The sequence below is a fragment of the Balaenoptera acutorostrata genome, chromosome 11 (assembly GCF_949987535.1).
Source record: "Balaenoptera acutorostrata chromosome 11, mBalAcu1.1, whole genome shotgun sequence".
Lineage (NCBI taxonomy): Eukaryota > Metazoa > Chordata > Mammalia > Artiodactyla > Balaenopteridae > Balaenoptera > Balaenoptera acutorostrata.
In genome coordinates, this window is record NC_080074.1 from 99,830,849 (window position 1) to 99,848,509 (window position 17,661).

Here is a 17,661-nt window from a genome sequence, read left to right on the forward strand (position 1 = left end):
TTGGAAGCTCAAGAGTCTTAACCACTGGACCACCAGGTAAGTCTCTTCCTAGTGATTTTTAATTAATTAATTAATTAGTTTATTTGGCTGAGCCGGGTCTTAGTTGCGGCATGCGGGATCTAGTTCCCTGACCACGGATCGAACCCGGGCCCCCTGCATTGGGAGCTTGAAGTCTTAACCACTGGACCACCAAGAAAGTCCCCCTAGTGATTTTTAAACTATTTTTACCTTTATATTTTATCCTTGGCCTATATTTATTAAACAAATATCGACTGAGAACATGTAACAGAAGATGGAAAAGGGAGACCAAGTATAAACAACTCTTTTAGGAACTTTGAATGTTATGAGTAGTGCAGTGTTTAGAATGAGAAGTATGCTTAAGAGAGAATTGCTCTTTTAAGATAAGACAATTCTGAACTTGCTTAAATATTTATGGCAGTAACCCAGTATTCTTGCATGTTGCCTCAAAGTAGTTGTGCAAAAGAAATTTTCTTAATTTCTTTTCTTAATATTTTCTTAATACTCCCACGGGCTATCACAACTCCAACCCAACCCTAAGAACTACAGAAGGAAGGAAGGAAGGAAGGAAGAGAGGGAGGGAGGGAGGGAGGGAGGGAGAGAAAAAGAAAAGAAAAAAACAATTTCAGAAGTACTTGAGCACTGTTGCAGCTTAAATCAAAGCACCAGTTTCTTGAAAATAACACTTCCCAAACAAAATTCTTCCCAAGGCTCAAGTCTTAAAACAAAACACGCCTCTCTATATGTTGTTCACACACATAGATCACGGTGATGACTTGGTGATAGCTGGAAGAAACAGGCAGGAAAAACAGAAAAGAGGGGAAAATGTTTTCATGGTTTTACATTCAAAATGGTGCCAGTTTTCCAGGAAAAAAAATCCTGCCTATGAATTTAAAAAGTATTTAGAAAATTCTTACCAATTCTAAAGGTTAACTATGATTCCTATGCTTCTCGTTTTCTGGAGAAAGTTCACCAGTCTTGCAAATATCTCTCTTTTCTCACTACAGTGTAAGCTCTACCAGTTCTGGTCCCTGTCCTCCTTGTTCACTAATGTATCCCAAAGACCTAGAAGATTGCCAAGTACATAATGGGCCTTTAGTAAGGACTTGATGAATGAATTAATCGCTAATGACTTCTAATGCAGTCCCGTCCTCTTGCCAGATTTAAGAATGTGCAATAGTGACAGTATCGATCAATAGGTTTTCCCTGGAAGTTTCCTTCATTTTTTAGTGCCAATATCATGTACATAAAAGCTCTCTTTTTCCTTTTACTTCTCTTTTTGATCCCTGGCTCCCCAAGGCTGAAATGAGCTTGGACTACTCCCCTCTCTTCTTATGAGCAGTTATACTGCATTGAAAAACGCAAAGCTTCCAAGCTTTGCTTCCAAGCAAAGTCCTGCAAGTGTGTTGCTCACAGGCCCGATGGTCCTTCCACACACATGTTCATTTCCCTGCCTCACTGTTTCCTGTGTCTGTCTCCTATCCTGCCGTTTCTTTTTCTTTTTTTAAATTAAATTAAATTAAATTTATAATTTAATTTAATTTTCCACTCTTTTTTAGATTCTTTTTCCATACAGGTCATTACAGAGTATTGAGTAGAGTTTCCTGTGCTATACAGTAGGTCCTTATTAGTTATCTATTTTATATACAGTAGTGTGTATATGTCAATCCCCATCTCCCAATTTATCCCTCCCCACTATCCTGCGGTTTCTTAGGAGAGTGAACCCTACCTGTCAGAGAGACATCCCCAACCTGTTTCCAAATGTACTCTGAGCAGAAAATCTTCCCCCCAACTCTCAGAAAGGTACCTTGAACTGTTGGAATCTGTCCAGTAAATTCGCAGCTGGAGGAAATGTCTCCGAGTTGAAGCCAAAGAACTGAGTTAGACTAAGAAGATTTTTTTTTTAATTTCACTAAAAATGCTTATTAGAACAACGTAGGACAGACATAATTACAAAATATACGATAGCATTTTAAATTGAAAAAGCATTAATGACTGCAATGGATTGAAAAGTATCAAATATATAAAATTCTTTTTTTCTTTCTGGTTGAAATGGTAAGTTGAACGTATATTTTACCACAATTTTTAAAAACAGTTTTTAAAATAAGGCATTTGTTGAGTGTAAGGCCATCTCTAATTATCTTAGAAAGGACCTGGTATAGATTTGTTTCAAATACATAAAATTCTTGAGTTCATAATGATAATACTAATAACAAAGCCCATTGGTTGTTACTAGGGCACCAATATACTTTTAATGATTTGGATTAAATGAGGCAGACTTTCTACCACTTGCCACTGTGATACTCCTACTATGTGTTAGGCTCAGGCTAGGTCCAGGGGGTTCACAGTGAATAAACTATATCCACCTTCTTAAGTTAGCTCAGCTTGGCAGCCTGCATAATATCTAGCTTTGGGGATCGAGATTCCTTGAAAGCTACACTTTTTGGCTGGTGACTTCACCTCTTTTAGCTCTTCATCTAGGATTGCTGGACAGTTACCTTTTCTAATCTAACTGAAGGCAGTGAATTTTGTAATTCACTGGACGTGTGAAATGCCTTGTCATCTTTGAATACCCCACTGTAGATCCAATTTTAGGAATTCCTCAAGCCACTAATCACTGGCAGAGATGAAGGACTTCCATGGTAACCTGGTAACTTCCATGGTCAGTTAGCAGTGGGGCTGTCCATGGTGGCACAGTTGATGCCCCTCACCCTTTAGCCTGTCCTTGTAACTCCTAGAAAGTGACATAAAGAAAGAAAGTGAAGAAAAAGTTTTGAAGATGTGTGAAAAATTCTTGAGATGATTCATGAGAGCATTATGCTAAGTGAACTAAAAGTCAGACAAAGACAAACACTGTATGATGTCACTTATATGTGGAACCTAAAAAATACAACAAACTAGTGAATACAACAAAAAAGAAACAGACTTACAGATATAGAGAACAAACTCTTGGTCACCAGTGGGGGGATGGGGGGAGGGGCAATATAGGGTTGGGGAATGAGAGGTACAAATACTGGGTGTCAGATAGGCTCAAGGATGTATTGTACAACACGGGGAATATAGCAAATATTCTGTCATAACTATAAATGGAAAGTAACCTTTCAGAATTTTGTAAATGTTTTTAATTTTTTAAAAAAGTAAAGGGTTTGATAGGTCTAACCCCCCGACACACACAGTTCAGGTATTACTATACAATTTATACATGAGAAGACAAACAGATGGCATAAACTTATCCAAGTTCACAAAAGTAAGTCAATAATATTTGAATCCATGGCCTTACCTCTTGACTGGGTTCTGGGCCATTATATAAATGGTAGAGTTTTAAATTGTTAGAGGGTTGTTTGAAAGGACTAATAAAAATTAAGCAAGGGCTTCCCTGGTGGCACAGTGGTTGAGAATCTGCCTGCCAATGAAGGGGACACAGGTTCGAGCCCTGGTTCGGGAAGATTCCACATGCTGCGGAGCAACTGGGCCCGTGAGCCACAACTACTGAGCCTGCACGTCTGGAGCTTGTGCTCCACAATGAGAGAGGCCGCGACAGTGAGAGGCCCGCGCACCGCGATGAAGAGTGGCCCCCGCTCGCCGCAACTAGAGAAAGCCCTCGCACAGAAACGAAGACCCAACACAGCCAAAAATAATAAAAATTAATTAATTAATTAAAAAAAAAATTAAGTAAGATTCTTCCTCTGAAAAACAGGTGAACAAAAAACCTAATCAAAAAATGGGCAGGGGCTTCTCTGGTGGCGCAGTGGTTGAGAATCTGCCTGCCAATGCAGGGGACACGGGTTCGAGCCCTGGTCTGGGAAGATCCCACATGCCGCGGAGCAACTAAGCCCGTGAGCCACAATTACTGAGCCTGCGCGTCTGGAGCCTGTGCTCCGCAACAAGAGAGGCCGCGATAGAGAGAGGCCCGCGCACCGCGATGAAGAGTGGCCCCCGCTCGCCGCAACTAGAGAAAGCCCTCGCACAGAAACGAAGATCCAACACAGCCAAAAATAAATAAATTAATTAATTAATTAAAAAAAAAAAGTCTACAGGGACTTCCCTGGCGGCACAGTGGTTAAGACTCTGCGCTCCCACTGAAGGGACCCAGGTTCGATCTCTGACCCGGGAACTAGATCCCACATGCATGCCACAACTAAGAGTTCACATGTCACAACTAAGGAGCCCCCCTGCTGTAACTAAGACCCTGTGCAACCAAATAAATTAATTAATTAAAAAAAAAGTCTACAAACAATAAATGCTGGAGAGGGCATGGAGGAAAAAGAACCCTCCTACACTGTTTGTGGAAATGTAAATTGGTACAGCTACTACAGAAAACAGTATGGAGGTTCCTCAAAAAACTAAAAATAGGGCTACCATATGATCCTACAATCCACTCCTGGGCATATATCCAAAGAAAACCATAATTCGAAAAGAGACATGCACCCCAATGTTCATTGCAGCAGCATTTACAATAGCTAAGACATGGCAGCAACCTAAATGTCCATATGTCCATCGACAGAGGAATGGATAAAGAAGATGTGATGTATACACACACACACACACACACACACACACACACACACACACACACACAATGGAATATTACTCAGCCATAATAAAGAATGAAAAATGCCATTTGCAGCAACATGGATGTACCTAGAGATTATCATACTGAGTGAAGTAAGTAAGCCAAAGACAGAGAAAGACAAATATCATATGATATTACTTATATTTGAAATCTAAATAAAGTGATACAAATGAACTTATTTACAAAACAAATAGAATCACAGACGTAGAAAACAAACTTATGGTTACCAAAGGGAAATGGAAGGGAGGGATAAATTGGGAGTATGAGATTAACAGATGCACACTACAGCAAGGTCCTACTGTATAGCACAGGGAACTATATTCAATATCTTGTAATAATGCATAATGGAAAAGAATCTGAAAAAGAATGTGTATATATATTGTGAATCACTTTACTGTTCACCTGAAACATTCTAACCTTCCCCCCCACCCCAGCTTCTGATTAAATTGCTCTAAGATGTAGCCCAGGTGCCCACAGGTGATTCTAACGTGCATCAATGGTTGAGAACCACTGGTGTAAGGATGCCCTGTTGCTGTAGATGCGGGTGTCTGGGGGTGGGGAGGATATGAGGGAGCGTCTGCTGCTCATGTTACCTTGAGAGTCATTAGATCCTTTGCACAATGCACACTAGATAATCTGTACAGTAGCTGCATCTCCAATCAATACACTTTCATAATCATCTGAGATAGTCAGAGATCAAATCATAAAGAGAATTTTCATACCACATTACAAAAACGATTTATATCCTTTGTTTGCTGGGAAATTTTCTACTTAGCTGAGGAAAAATCTAACCCTTAATATTACCCTCATTTCTTCCTTTAAAATTCTCCCAGAATTGGGTAACTGGGTATGCTAGATGCACTATATGCATAGTCTATTTTTTCCTATTTATTTGTATTACACCAGTGGTCCTGTACATTACAGAAAATTTAATAAACAGAAACAAGCAAAACAATAAAAATGAAAAGAATCACTTCCAGCAGAGACTTCTGGCTGTGTGTGTCTGAGGATCCGCCGCCGGAGCTGCAGCCAGTTTGCCCGGGGGATAGTGTCCCTGCTGAGACTCATGCTGCAGTCGTGTCCCTGTACCTGGGCCCCTCTCCCCCTCCCCCCCAACAAGTCTCTCTTTGTAAGGAACATGGCCGATGATACCAGGTCTGAAGATTTACAACATGAATTCGGTCGTTACGGTCCTATAGTTGATATGTATGTTCCACTTGATTTCTACACTCACCTCCAAGAGGATTTGCATATGTTCAATTTGAGGATGTTCGTGATGCCAAAGATGCTTTACATAATTAGGACAGAAAATGGATTTGTGGACACCAAATTGACATACAATTTGCACAGGGGGATGGGAAGACTACAAATCGGATGAAAGCCAAGGAAGGGAGGAAATGTGTATAGTTCATCACTCTATGATGATTATCACAGATATAGATGTTCTAGAAGCCAAAGTGAGAAAAGAACGCATTCAAGAAGTCAGTCCTTTCTTCCCTGTTAGCGCAGTGGTTAAGAATCCGCCTGCCAATGCAGGAGACATGGGTTCGAGCCCTGGTCCGGGAAGATCCCACATGCCACGGAGCAGCTAAGCCCGTGCGCCACAACTACTGAGCCAGCGCTCTAGAGCCCATGAGCCACAATTACTGAGCCTGTGTGTCACAACTGCTGAAGCCCGTGCGCCTAGAGCCCACGCTCCGCAACAAGAGAAGCCACTACAATGAGAAGCCTGCTCACCACAACGAAGAGTGTCCCCCGCTTGCCGGAACTAGAGAAAGCCCGTGTGCAGCAACGAAGACCCAATGCAGCCAAAAATAAATAAATTAATAAATAAATTTAAAAAAAAAAAAAAGAAGTCAGTCCTTTGATTACAACTATAGAAGATCTTATAGTCCTAGAAATAGACCGACTGGAAGACCACGGTGTAGTAGAATCCATTCCAACAATGATAGGCCAAACTGCAGCAGGAATATCCAGTACAGTTCTGCTTACTATGCTTCAAGAAAGATCTGAGAAAGCAGAAACAGAACCAAAAAAGAGCAGTTCAAGCGACCAAAGGGTGGGTGGAAGGTGCTTCGGTATGAATACTGTACGAATATTTGGACTCCGGTCTGAAAAGATAAAAGAATGTTATCAAAACTCCATGGAATCATTGAAAGTAAGCATTTTAGGACAAATAAAAGGTAATTTGGGGTGGTGGTGGTGGGATGAATTGGGAGATTGGGATTGACATATATACACTAATGTGAATAAAACAGATAACTAATAAGAACCTGCTGTATAAAAAATAAATAAATAAAATTCAAATTTTAAAAAAAGGTAATTCAACTTTGTACTTGTGGAAACTAATCCTAAATCTGATTCGGTTTATACTGATTCATGGGTAGCAGGTCCATGTTAAATTATTGGAAACTAGGACGTCTGGGATTTCCCTGGTGGTCTAGTGGTTAAGACTCCGTACTTCCAATGCAAGGGGTGCGTGTTGGATCCCTGGTCAGGGAACTAAGATCCCACATGCCATTCCACATGCCATACAGCATGGCCAAAAAATTAAAAAAAAAAAAAAAAAAAAAAAGGAGACTAGGATGTCTGAAAATCAAGGAAGACAGCCATAGTCTCTCACAGTGCCTCTACTGGTTTGTCTCAAACTGAATTCAGTGAGAAAAGGTTTGGTCCAATATAAACTTTTCCTTGGTTATCTCTTAAAGTCAGTTCTATTTTCGCTATTGGCAAATCTTGCCTTTGCTTATTCCAGTGCCAGTGTTTTCTGCTTAATGGTTTGCTTTGTTGGCATTTATTTCCTTACTTGTGTGGCACATGTGGTCTACATCTTAAACATTCTCCCACTGTAAATTCCAATTTTAATACTTGACATTCAGCTAAGAGGGTCCATCTCTTCTCCCCTCTCTCCTAGTCAGTATATTCAGCAAACATTTACTGAGCCCTTAGTGTGGGCAAAAATTGTACTGGGTAATTAGGGAGAAAAATAGATAAAATTCAGTTATTCAGTAAATGTCTACAGAGCACAGTCTAGTGAATCATTACAGTGTGGCCTCATTGTTTTGCTTGAGATATATTATTCATAACAATATTTTACACCATTTATATCCTATGTAATTATAAAACCCAATATACTATCACAGATAAGTCACTTTGTGGTTATTTGCCATTTAAAAGTATCCAGTATTTGTTTGCCTCCCATTAATACAAATAATGAAAAAATGATCTGTTTTAATCTGTAATAAACTGATTTATTGTACAGTGACTGTCATATACTAGAGTTATATTAAATTGTTAACTCTGCCTCCTCAAACATACATTAGGAAACAATTCTCACAATAAGTATTTAAGTACTTCCCTGGCGATCCAGTGGTTAAGACTCCGTGTTCCCATTGCAAGGGGCACGGGTTCAACCCCATGTCGCGGAACTAAGATCCTGTGTGCTGCGTGGCACAGCCAAAAAAAAAAAAAAGTCCCTGAGTCATCACTCTCATTTATTCATTCACTCAGCAATACTCCCATTAATTCAGTATTTTTTTTTTAAAGTATTTAATTTTGGGCTTCCCTGGTGGCGCAGTGGTTGAGAATCTGCCTGCCAATGCAGGGGACACGGGTTCGAGCCCTGGTCTGGGAAGATCCCACATGCCGCGGAGCAACTGGGCCCGTGAGCCACAATTACTGAGCCTGCGCGTCTGGAGCCTGTGCTCCGCAACAAGAGAGGCCGCGGTAGTGAGAGGCCCGCGCACCGCGATGAAGAGTGGCCCCCGCTTGCCACAACTAGAGAAAGCCCTCACGCGGAAACGAAGACCCAACACAGCCATAAATAAATAAATAATAAATAAATTATTTTAAAAAAACAGTATTTAATTTTGCATCGGATATAAAGGATACTCTGGGTACTATAATTAGATTATTTTGAGGCAGACAGAGAGCTGTTATCCCAACTGATTTAGTATGTTCTGTAATCGAGAAAATGTTCACCAAATTATACTTTTTAGTGTTTTTTATGTACACTTTATAGGGGACATGTTCTGTGTATAGTGAATAAATAACTTTTATAGTATCACACACACAAAAAAAGAATCACTTCCATATCTATCTGCCAGAAAAAAACCCTATTTTATTTTATTTATTTATTTTTTTAAAAAAAAAACCCTATTTTAATATTTTGGTATATAATCTAGACTTACCAACACAGTTTGCTGATTACCTAAGTGGTAAATAAATATTTATGGAATTAATATTTTTTTTATAAAATTGCATCATAATGCAAATAATTTTTTTGTATATGTACATCTCATTATTTAAGATTTTGTTTCTTTGCACCTTAATTAAATTGAACATTTTTCATGTGCCAATTGGAAATGTGTTCTTTTTGTGTTTTTTGTTGTTTATACACTTTGCCCACTTTACCACTGGGGCTCATTTTTGTGGCCCATTGACATCCAAGATTTGAATGACAGTTACCTTAGTTCTAGTCACCATCATCTCTGTAACCTCCCCACCAGCAAATTATTGGTCTTTCCATCTCCTTCATCCAATCTGTCTCCACCCTAGAGTTCTCCTCATCACTTACAACCCTTTTAGTACAAAATCCATAACCTGAATTGGAAAGTCTTCAGGCTGGTCTCCAGTTTAGAAGAACTCTCATCAATTCTCAAATTTCAATTTTACCTAATCACAACCCAGATTAAACCCCCCAAGAGGTTCCATTAACTCTCATACTCTAATCCCAAATCCCTAACTGTCTTCTCTAACACTGACTGCAGTCTCATTTTTGGTCACTGCCTTGTCAATAAATGCACTGGAAAAGAAACCAGAAGAAGGTAAGAGAACAAGTCTTACTTTTATCTGGAGAAATAACTTTCTAAGCAGAGCAAACAGCAAGTGCAAAGGGCTCAGTTGGGACCACGCTTGGCTTGTTAACTGAAAAGCAAGGCAACCAGAGGGGATGGAACAAAATGAGTGAAGGAAAGTGTTAATAGGAGTCAGAAACGTAGCAAGGGATCAAGCCGGATTTTTTTGACAGGTTGAGTTTGGACCAAGAGTAAAGAAGCTGAGTCACGATGCTGAGGTTCTTGACTCAATCAACTGGACTAATGGAATTGGCTTTACTTGAATGGTGAGGCCTGAGAGTGGGTCAGGAGTCAGTGCAGGGCATTATGGTTGAGGTTGGGAGTTTTAAGTTTGACTTATGACCTATTAGACGTCCAAGTAGGGATACTGAATTGGGAGTCTGGATATATATAAACCTGGAGATTAAAATCCAGACCTAATCACTGTGTGGGTGGTAGCAAAATCCTTGTGATTAGATTTCCGTGCTTGGACAGTATATATAGGAGCTCAGAGCTCTAGGGCTTTAGCTTTGAGAGACATAGTAGGTCCAAAGTCAGGGAGAGGTAGAGAGAAGGAGAAGGAAGAAGCAAAGAAAACTCCCAAGGAGCAGCCATTGACATAGAAGGAATCTCGGGAAAGGATTGGGTCCTGGGAGCCACGAGACGAAAGCCTTTAAAGTGGAGAGATCTCCGGATACTTCAAGTAAGAGAGGTCTGGGAAATGATCACTAGATTTTTGTAATGTTAAGATCATTAACTGGTGACTTTGACAAGAGGGGTGTCCATGGGGGTTGAATGTAAAAGCCTGACTGGAGTAAGTTCAAGAGACAATGAGCAGGAAATAAATCACCAACATGCAAACAACAAATAGAGAGAATGCTTTAAAAGAGTTTTCCTGTAAAAGAAAATTTAAAAATGGGGTGATAGCAATAGAGCCTTGTGGGATTCAAGGGACTTTTTTCTTTCCTAACCTGGTAATAATTATAGTATGTTTATATTGTGGATGGAAATGACAGAGGAGAGAGGGGGGAAAGGATGTAACTAATGATTTGAAACTCACACATTTGAAGTTGCAAATTTTAAAATAGATTAGTAACCTTGAATTTAAATTTTTTAAATTAATTAATTTATTTATTTTTGGCTGCGTTGGGTCTTCATTGCTGCCCACGGGCTTTCTCTAGCTGTGGCGAGCGGGGGCTACTCTTCGTTGCAGTGCATGGACTTCTCATTGCAGTGGCTTCTCTTGTTGTGGAGCACGGGCTCTAGGCACGCAGGCTTCAGTAGTTGTGGCACGTGGGCTCCAGTAGTTGTGGCACGCGGGCTCCGGTAGTTGTGGCACACGGGCTTAGTTGCTTCGCGGCATGTGGGATCTTCCTGGACCAGGGCTCGAACCCGTGTCCCCTGCATTGGCGGGCAGATTCTTAACCACTGCACCACCAGGGAAGTCCCTTAAGGTATTTTTTGATGCAATTAAAATCCATATCAATTGACTTGAAGTAATAAGATTATCCTAGATAATCCAATAAGCCTGATCTAATTAACTGAGGCTTTAAGAGTAGAGTTGAGGCTTCTCTGAAGAGAACAAATTCTGTCTGTGGAGAGCAGCTTCATCGGTGCCAAAGAGTGCCAGCCTGCCTTTTCTGACGGCTGCCCCAAGGATTTCAGACTTGCCTAGACAGTTCCCACAATCCTGTAAGCCAATTCCTTGCTGTAAATCTCTAATACACATCTCCTACTGGCTCAGTTTCTCTAGTTGATCCCTGATTGATAACACAGGGTAATTAATACTGGCCTCTTAGAGTGAGCTGGAAATGTTCCTTTCTCTTCTGTATTTGGGAAGAGTTTGGGAAGGGTTTAATTATCATTTTCATGTTAGTAGAATTTCCCAGCGAAGCCCTCTGCTTATGTGAACACTTATCAGATATGCTTTTCAATCTAAGAAATTTATTCTGCTGTAAGTGTTCATTTGATTTATCTCAAATATATCTGGGATGTCATTTCACATCAGTGTTTATTGACCTACTTCATAGTTTTTTTATTGCTGCCTTATATTCCATGGTATAATACATGAGGTTTTTTAGCTTGGCAGAGCTGAGTGTAGATCCTAACCACAAATCCTACCCGCAGTGTGAGCTTGGGCTGCTCTTTTTCTTGTTTTTCAGGGACCGGGATGGACTGTGGATAAACCCAGGACTGAGGAGCTTGGGTTCTCTCTGTGGCCCTCCTGTTCTCCAAGGGCCACCTCCCCTTGTAAGTTCTCAAGCCTTCCGTTTTTCCTTGGTTTTCTTCACTCTGTCTCACGTTATGTAAACCTTGACCTTTGGAATTTTGTGGAGGAAAAGCAAATGAAACAAACAAAACACAAATGCCCGGGACTGGAGTTGCCTGACCCTGTTGCAGTCTGTTACCACATGCATCCTCAGTGAACAGTACATTTTCTCCGCTAACACTTACGGATTTCAGTGATAACAGAGCGTAGGTTCAGCTGCAGCAGAACTGAACAGTTGAATAGGAAGAGAGGCTTTATTATACAGAGAATATGTAATCTTCTGAGTCACAAATGGGGAATGAGCGTGTGTGTGTGTGTTATATTTTTTTCTGTCTGCCAGCGCTTGGTAGGTGAAGTTAAGCAGGCTGTGTAGACTGTAGCTGATTCGGGAAACCAGATTCCATCTAAAGGGGGCAAGTCCTCCTCAGGTCCAGACAATGGCTGTTCACCTGGGGACTTAGGATCACTCATATCAGATTTTATTTTTCACGTCAAAATTTGAATTTTAACATTGAGCCTCTTGATTTTTAAATGTTGGCTGTAATTCAAGATTTTGCTTGAAAAAGAACATTTTACAGTATAAACAAACTATGTGTTTGCTGCCTTCTGCCCACAGTGGCCAATCTGCAGCCTCTCACTTAGTGATCTCACGCATTTCCTGGCTTCAGTGGTCTTCAAAGGGCGGTAGATTCATCCCGTCCACAGTAGACTCAGGATCCTCTCCACTAAATCACTGTCTTCAGGGGACACTGCTCCGTCTCCTTGGATGGAGCCAGAAACCTGGTGGTCAGTGGTCTCACCCCCTCCCTCCCCACCAGCCCCCAGCCTTCAATGGACCCTCAGTACCTCTCGGTGCTGCTCACTCCTCCACCCCTCCCCCCCCTACAGCCCACATCCACTACCAGCCTAACTAATACCTGTCTTCCTACTGCCCCCTTGTCCCCAGTGGCTCCCTTCTCAGCCATTCTCCCTCGGCAGCCACAATCTCTTGCAAAGAAAATCATTTTATGTTAATTCTCCGTTTAAAATATTAGAAAAACTTACCTTTGTTCTTAGCTCAAAAACCAAAACCTTTCACTGTACCTAGAGACAATTGCTTGGCCCATGTATAAGTGTTCAAATTATAGTTAAATGAATAAATATGTAGCAGGAAAAAAATTAATAAAAGCAAGAAGAAGAAACTTCTAACTTGAATGGAAGATTCAATGAATGAAGAGGCATAGCAATAGCATACAAAAATACAAGGCATTTGATCTTAGACACTAATTTTGAGTCAAGATTTGTTTCAGAATTATTGCTTTTGATCTCTTGAGTGCCAAAGGTTAAAGGGACATGTGATTAGATTTTGAGAGAATATATTAGTTGTCTGGAGAAAGTATAGTTTTTCCTAACTTTTCCAAAAGAGTAATAATTTTATCTGAGTATACATTCAGCATGTGATCATTATAGAGAAGCATCTCAATTGACCAATGAAATCACCTCTGGGACATAAGACTCAAATTACATCAATAGTAGACAGTAGAACTGTCCTATTATCTACTCAGAAAAATGCATATTCCTATCAAGAAAGATCCATTTTAAGTACTAAAGCTTTGAAAAGAAGGGGGAATAGATCATAATCCTGTTTCTCTTCCTAAACAGGCAGCCAGGGTAGAGGACGGCGAGGGCCCTGACGGGCGTCAGCATGGACCTGGACCAGGACGACTTCGGGAGCGCGGCAGAGTGGGGCGACCAGCAGGAGGAGGGGTATGCACAGGGAGAAAAGGACGCCCAGGTCCAGCAAGAATGCCTGCAGAAATTTTCTACCAGGGATTATATCATGGAACCCTCCATCTTTAACACTCTGATGAGGTATTTTCAGGCAGGAGGGTCTCCGGAGGAGGTGATCCGGCTCTTATCAGACAACTACACAGCTGTGGCCCAGACCATCAACCTGCTGGCCCAGTGGCTCATTCAGACAGGGCTTGAACCAGTGCAGGTTCAGCAAACTGTGGAAAATCACTTGAAGACTTTATTGATGAAACAGTTCGACCCCCGCAAAGCAGATTCTATCTTCACTGAAGAAGGAGAGACCCCCGCTTGGCTTGAACAAATGATTGCACATCCCACGTGGAGAGATCTTGTTTACCAACTGACTGAAGCGCACCCAGACTGTTTGATGCTGAACTTCACGGTCAAGCTGATTTCCGATGCAGGATACCATGGGGAGATCACCGGCGTGGCGGCAGCCTGCCAGCAGCTGGAAGTGTTTTCTAAAGTTCTCTGTACCTCTCTGGCTACACTTTTGGATGGAGAAGACAACCTTGCAGAAAATCTCCGTCAGTTTGCTACGATGGTGTGCCACGGGGAGCACACGTACCTGGTGGCCCAGGTCCTGATGTCCGTGCTGGCCCAGGAAGGGCAGGGGGGCTGGGCCGTGCGCAGGATTGCACAGGAGGTGCAGCACTTCGCCCAGGAGAGGGGCCGCGATGCCAGTCGGATCTCTCTCGCACTGGGCACAGCTGCCTCCTACCCCCAGCTGTGTCAGGCCCTTGGGGCGATGTTGTCCAAGGGGGCCCTGAATCCGGCCGACATCACTGTCCTCTTCAACCTGTTTACCAGCGTGGACCCGCCCCCTGTTGAACTCATCCGGGTGCCGGCCTTCCTGGGCCTCTTCATGGACTCACTCTTTAAACCAGGGGCCAGGATCAACCCGGACCACAAGCACAAGTACATCCATATCTTGGCATATGCGGTGAGCGTGGTGGAGACCTGGAAGAAGGACAGGCGTGTGAGCGTCAATCAAGACGAGCTGAAGTCAACGGCCAAAGCTGTTGAAACTGTTCACAGTTTGTGTTGCGCTGAGAACAAAGGGGCTTCTGAACTCGTGGCCGAGCTGAGCACCCTCTATAAGTGTATCAGGTTTCCAGTGGTGGCAATGGGTGTGCTGAAGTGGGTGGATTGGAGCGTATCAGAGCCGAAGTACTTCCAGCTGCAGACCCGCTGCACCCCCGTGCACCTGGTGCTGCTGGACCAGATCAGCACCTGCCACCAGCTCCTGCACCCCCAGGTCCTGCAGCTGCTGGTGAAGCTCTTGGAGACGCAGCACTCCCAGCTGGACGCGATGGAGCAGCTCGAGTTGAAGAAGACTCTCCTGGACAGAATGGTGCACCTGCTAAGCCAAGGCTACGTACTCCCTGTGGTCACTTACATCCGCACGTGTCTGGAGAAGGGGGACACCGACATTTCCCTCATTCGCTACTTTGTGACCGAGGTGCTGGATGTGATCGCACCTCCCTACACCTCTGACTTTGTGCAGCTTTTCCTCCCCATCCTGGAAAACGACAGCATCGCTGGCACCATTAAAACGGAAGGTGAACAGCACCCTGTGACGGAGTTTATAGCTCACTGCCAGTCTAACTTCATGCTGGTGGGCTGATTCAGAGCATCCTCCAGAGCTGGAGCAGAACATTCCAGGAGACCCGTTGTGGAAGAACCCTTTCCAGAAGCTATTGATGAAGAGGCCCCGTCAGCATCCTGGCAATGGGCTCTGGAGGGAGGAGGTGGAGAACTTTTGTAAGAAGGAAAATGTTAGCAGTGCAAGTGGAGGACTGCTATTATGAACAGTCCCCTTTCCTTGTAAATCCAGGGCTACCCCTAAATCCTGTTTTCGGTATTCATTTCCCCCAATATTGGAACTAGGTTCCCATTATCCTTCGTGATGTAGCCAACTGGCAGCCCCAAGGTGGTGGAAATTCAGAAAATGGGGCACTTAGATGAACTATTTTCAAAGTTGACTTAAGTTTTCTCACAAGACCTGAACGGTCAGTTCGTATTGCTGTGATTGCTTTAATTTTCCAAGAACAGATAAAAGCCTTTCTGTGGGTGGAACATGTAGATCCCAGTGTTATGTTGTTCTCATAAATTAGACACTCGTCCTCAAAATAAAAAAAAAATAGCTAAAAATTTAAAAGGCATATGACTTTCTAAGTTTTTATGAAATAACTGCCGTCACCCCAGATTCAAGAGGCAGGATTAAGCGTAAGTCCATCACCAGCATAAGGAATTTTTCTACATGCATAACTGAGCACACACCACTGAACCCACAAATGCACCCACACAGGCAAGTCTAAGTGTGAGACAGGCTGGGACCTGGGACCCTTTGCTGCAGGGCTCGCACCTGGACACACCTCTCCTCCAGCAACAAAATACAAAGAAACTATAAGGGGCTAAAAATCACTGCATGCGTGCATCATTGGGGCAAATTATGGACAACAAGATACAAAAAGACCGAAACCCCAACTGCCACTTCTGAAGAGCTGGGAGCAAAAACAGTCTGGAGCAAAAGCGGGGTACTGCGCGTGCCTCCTGCACACACCACCACCAAAGGGGCGGGCATACCCCTAAACCACCCCTCTGGCCTGACCCCTGGACACACCTCTACCTTCACCCCATAGAAGGAACCATCTTGCCCCCTCGGGGGGCAAGCCAGTGAGCAAGGGAAATTGTTACTTGTTCTCACTCCCTCCTGCTGCAGCAGGGGCCCCCATAAAGCCTTGCCTGAATTTCTTGTTCAGGCCTGTTATCAATTTCTATTGATTTAGGAAACCAAGAACCCGGGTCGGTAACAAGGGCAGGTGAACAAAGACTTTCAAGGAAATATTTACTGTCTCTATTGTGAATTATCAGGAGACAATTATATTACTCTATTTGATACTTGGAGAGATCGAAATGATGGGAAACAATGATACATTGAAATTAGAGTCACTGCAACCAATCCAGTGCTGGATAGTGGTCATCGAAATTTTAGTAATAAACATATTCTTGGTACTTTATATTATTTATTTATTTATTTTGCTGTAAGCATGTTACTTGGAAACATTTTTATTATAAATAATACTTATTATACTTGGAAATTCAATAACTTTAATGTCCTTTTTTTCAAATCAGAGACTTTCTAGAAAATAGAAAATTCAGTCATTTACTTATAAGAGCTTTTGAATGTGTTTCTATAACAATAAACTATATTTTCAGGACTTTTCTTAGGTAAAACTGTCTGGCGCTGAGAAGTTTATCTCTGAAATTCAAGCAGAGCATCTGGGAGAGAAGACCTAGAGAAAGACAACCATGGACCTATGTCAACAAGGGCTGGAAGCTGGTGACAACGTCACAAAATCAGAAAGTTGGAGTCAGGGTGAATTAAGTAGAAATCAAATAATAAGCAAATTCATTACCTCTTATCTTAGACTCTATTCTTACACCTATAACCAAATCACAGAAACTCATTACTAATTCACTCTTAATTTTTAGGCCACACGGGCGCATCTAGTTCACAGAATAACTTGATTCCCCTGAACTACAATGCAAATCAATCTTCGGAGGATGGCATCAAAGACCTGAGCTTGGGGCTTCCCTGGCGGCGCAGTGGTTAAGAATCCGCCTGCCAATGCAGGGGACATGGGTTCGAGCCCTGGTCTGGGAAGATCCCACATGCCAAGGAGCAACTGGGCCCGTGAGCCACAACTACTGAGCCTGTGCATCTGGAGCCTGTGCTCCACAACAAGAGAGGCCACGACAGTGAGAGGCCCGTGCACCGCAATGAAGAGTGGCCCCCACTCGCTGCAACTAGAGAAAGCCCTCGCACAGAAATGAAGACCCAACACAGCCAAAAATAAAAATAAATAAATAAATAAAATTAAAAAAAAAAAAAAAGACCTGAGCTTGGAAGAAATCATGAATTCAATACTACAAATTTTAGCCCAAGATGCACAATATATGGACCATCTGCAACATCTTCAGGGCACAAAGAGACAGGAAAAAGGCTTCCTAAACAACTCTGATGTTTCTCAGTCTGCAGGTATTCCATGGAATTATTAATATACTTTTCACTAATGTATTTAAACATGCACTGCTATTGCATGAGGGTCAAAGAACATGGAAATATACAGCATAAAATGCAAAAGTCACACCCCCCTTCATCAGACATT

The 17,661-nt window shown here is 42.3% G+C and overlaps 2 protein-coding genes and 1 pseudogene across 8 annotated transcripts in view; 2 read left to right on the forward strand and 1 right to left on the reverse strand.

Annotated features, from left to right (window-relative positions):
- The window catches only part of GDF3 (growth differentiation factor 3), a 151,093-nt gene that overhangs the window by 71,450 nt on the left and 61,982 nt on the right, over positions 1–17,661 (reverse strand). The gene's annotated exons all lie outside the window — the stretch shown is intronic.
- Positions 5,658–6,667, forward strand: LOC130709205 (serine/arginine-rich splicing factor 10-like; annotated as a pseudogene).
- On the forward strand, positions 9,979–15,692 carry LOC103011920 (negative elongation factor D-like). Of its 3 annotated transcripts, none has more exons than XM_057557278.1 (3): positions 9,979–10,138; positions 11,589–11,676; positions 13,337–15,692. In XM_057557278.1, the coding sequence occupies exon 3, from the start codon at positions 13,380–13,382 to the stop codon at positions 15,111–15,113; it is 1,734 nt and encodes a 577-aa protein (XP_057413261.1). In that variant the 5' UTR covers positions 9,979–10,138; positions 11,589–11,676; positions 13,337–13,379; the 3' UTR covers positions 15,114–15,692. The 3 variants fall into 3 exon arrangements, with proteins under 3 accessions (XP_057413261.1, XP_057413260.1, XP_057413262.1); XM_057557277.1 differs by having other exon boundaries at positions 9,979–10,129; XM_057557279.1 differs by lacking the exon at positions 11,589–11,676 and having other exon boundaries at positions 9,979–10,129.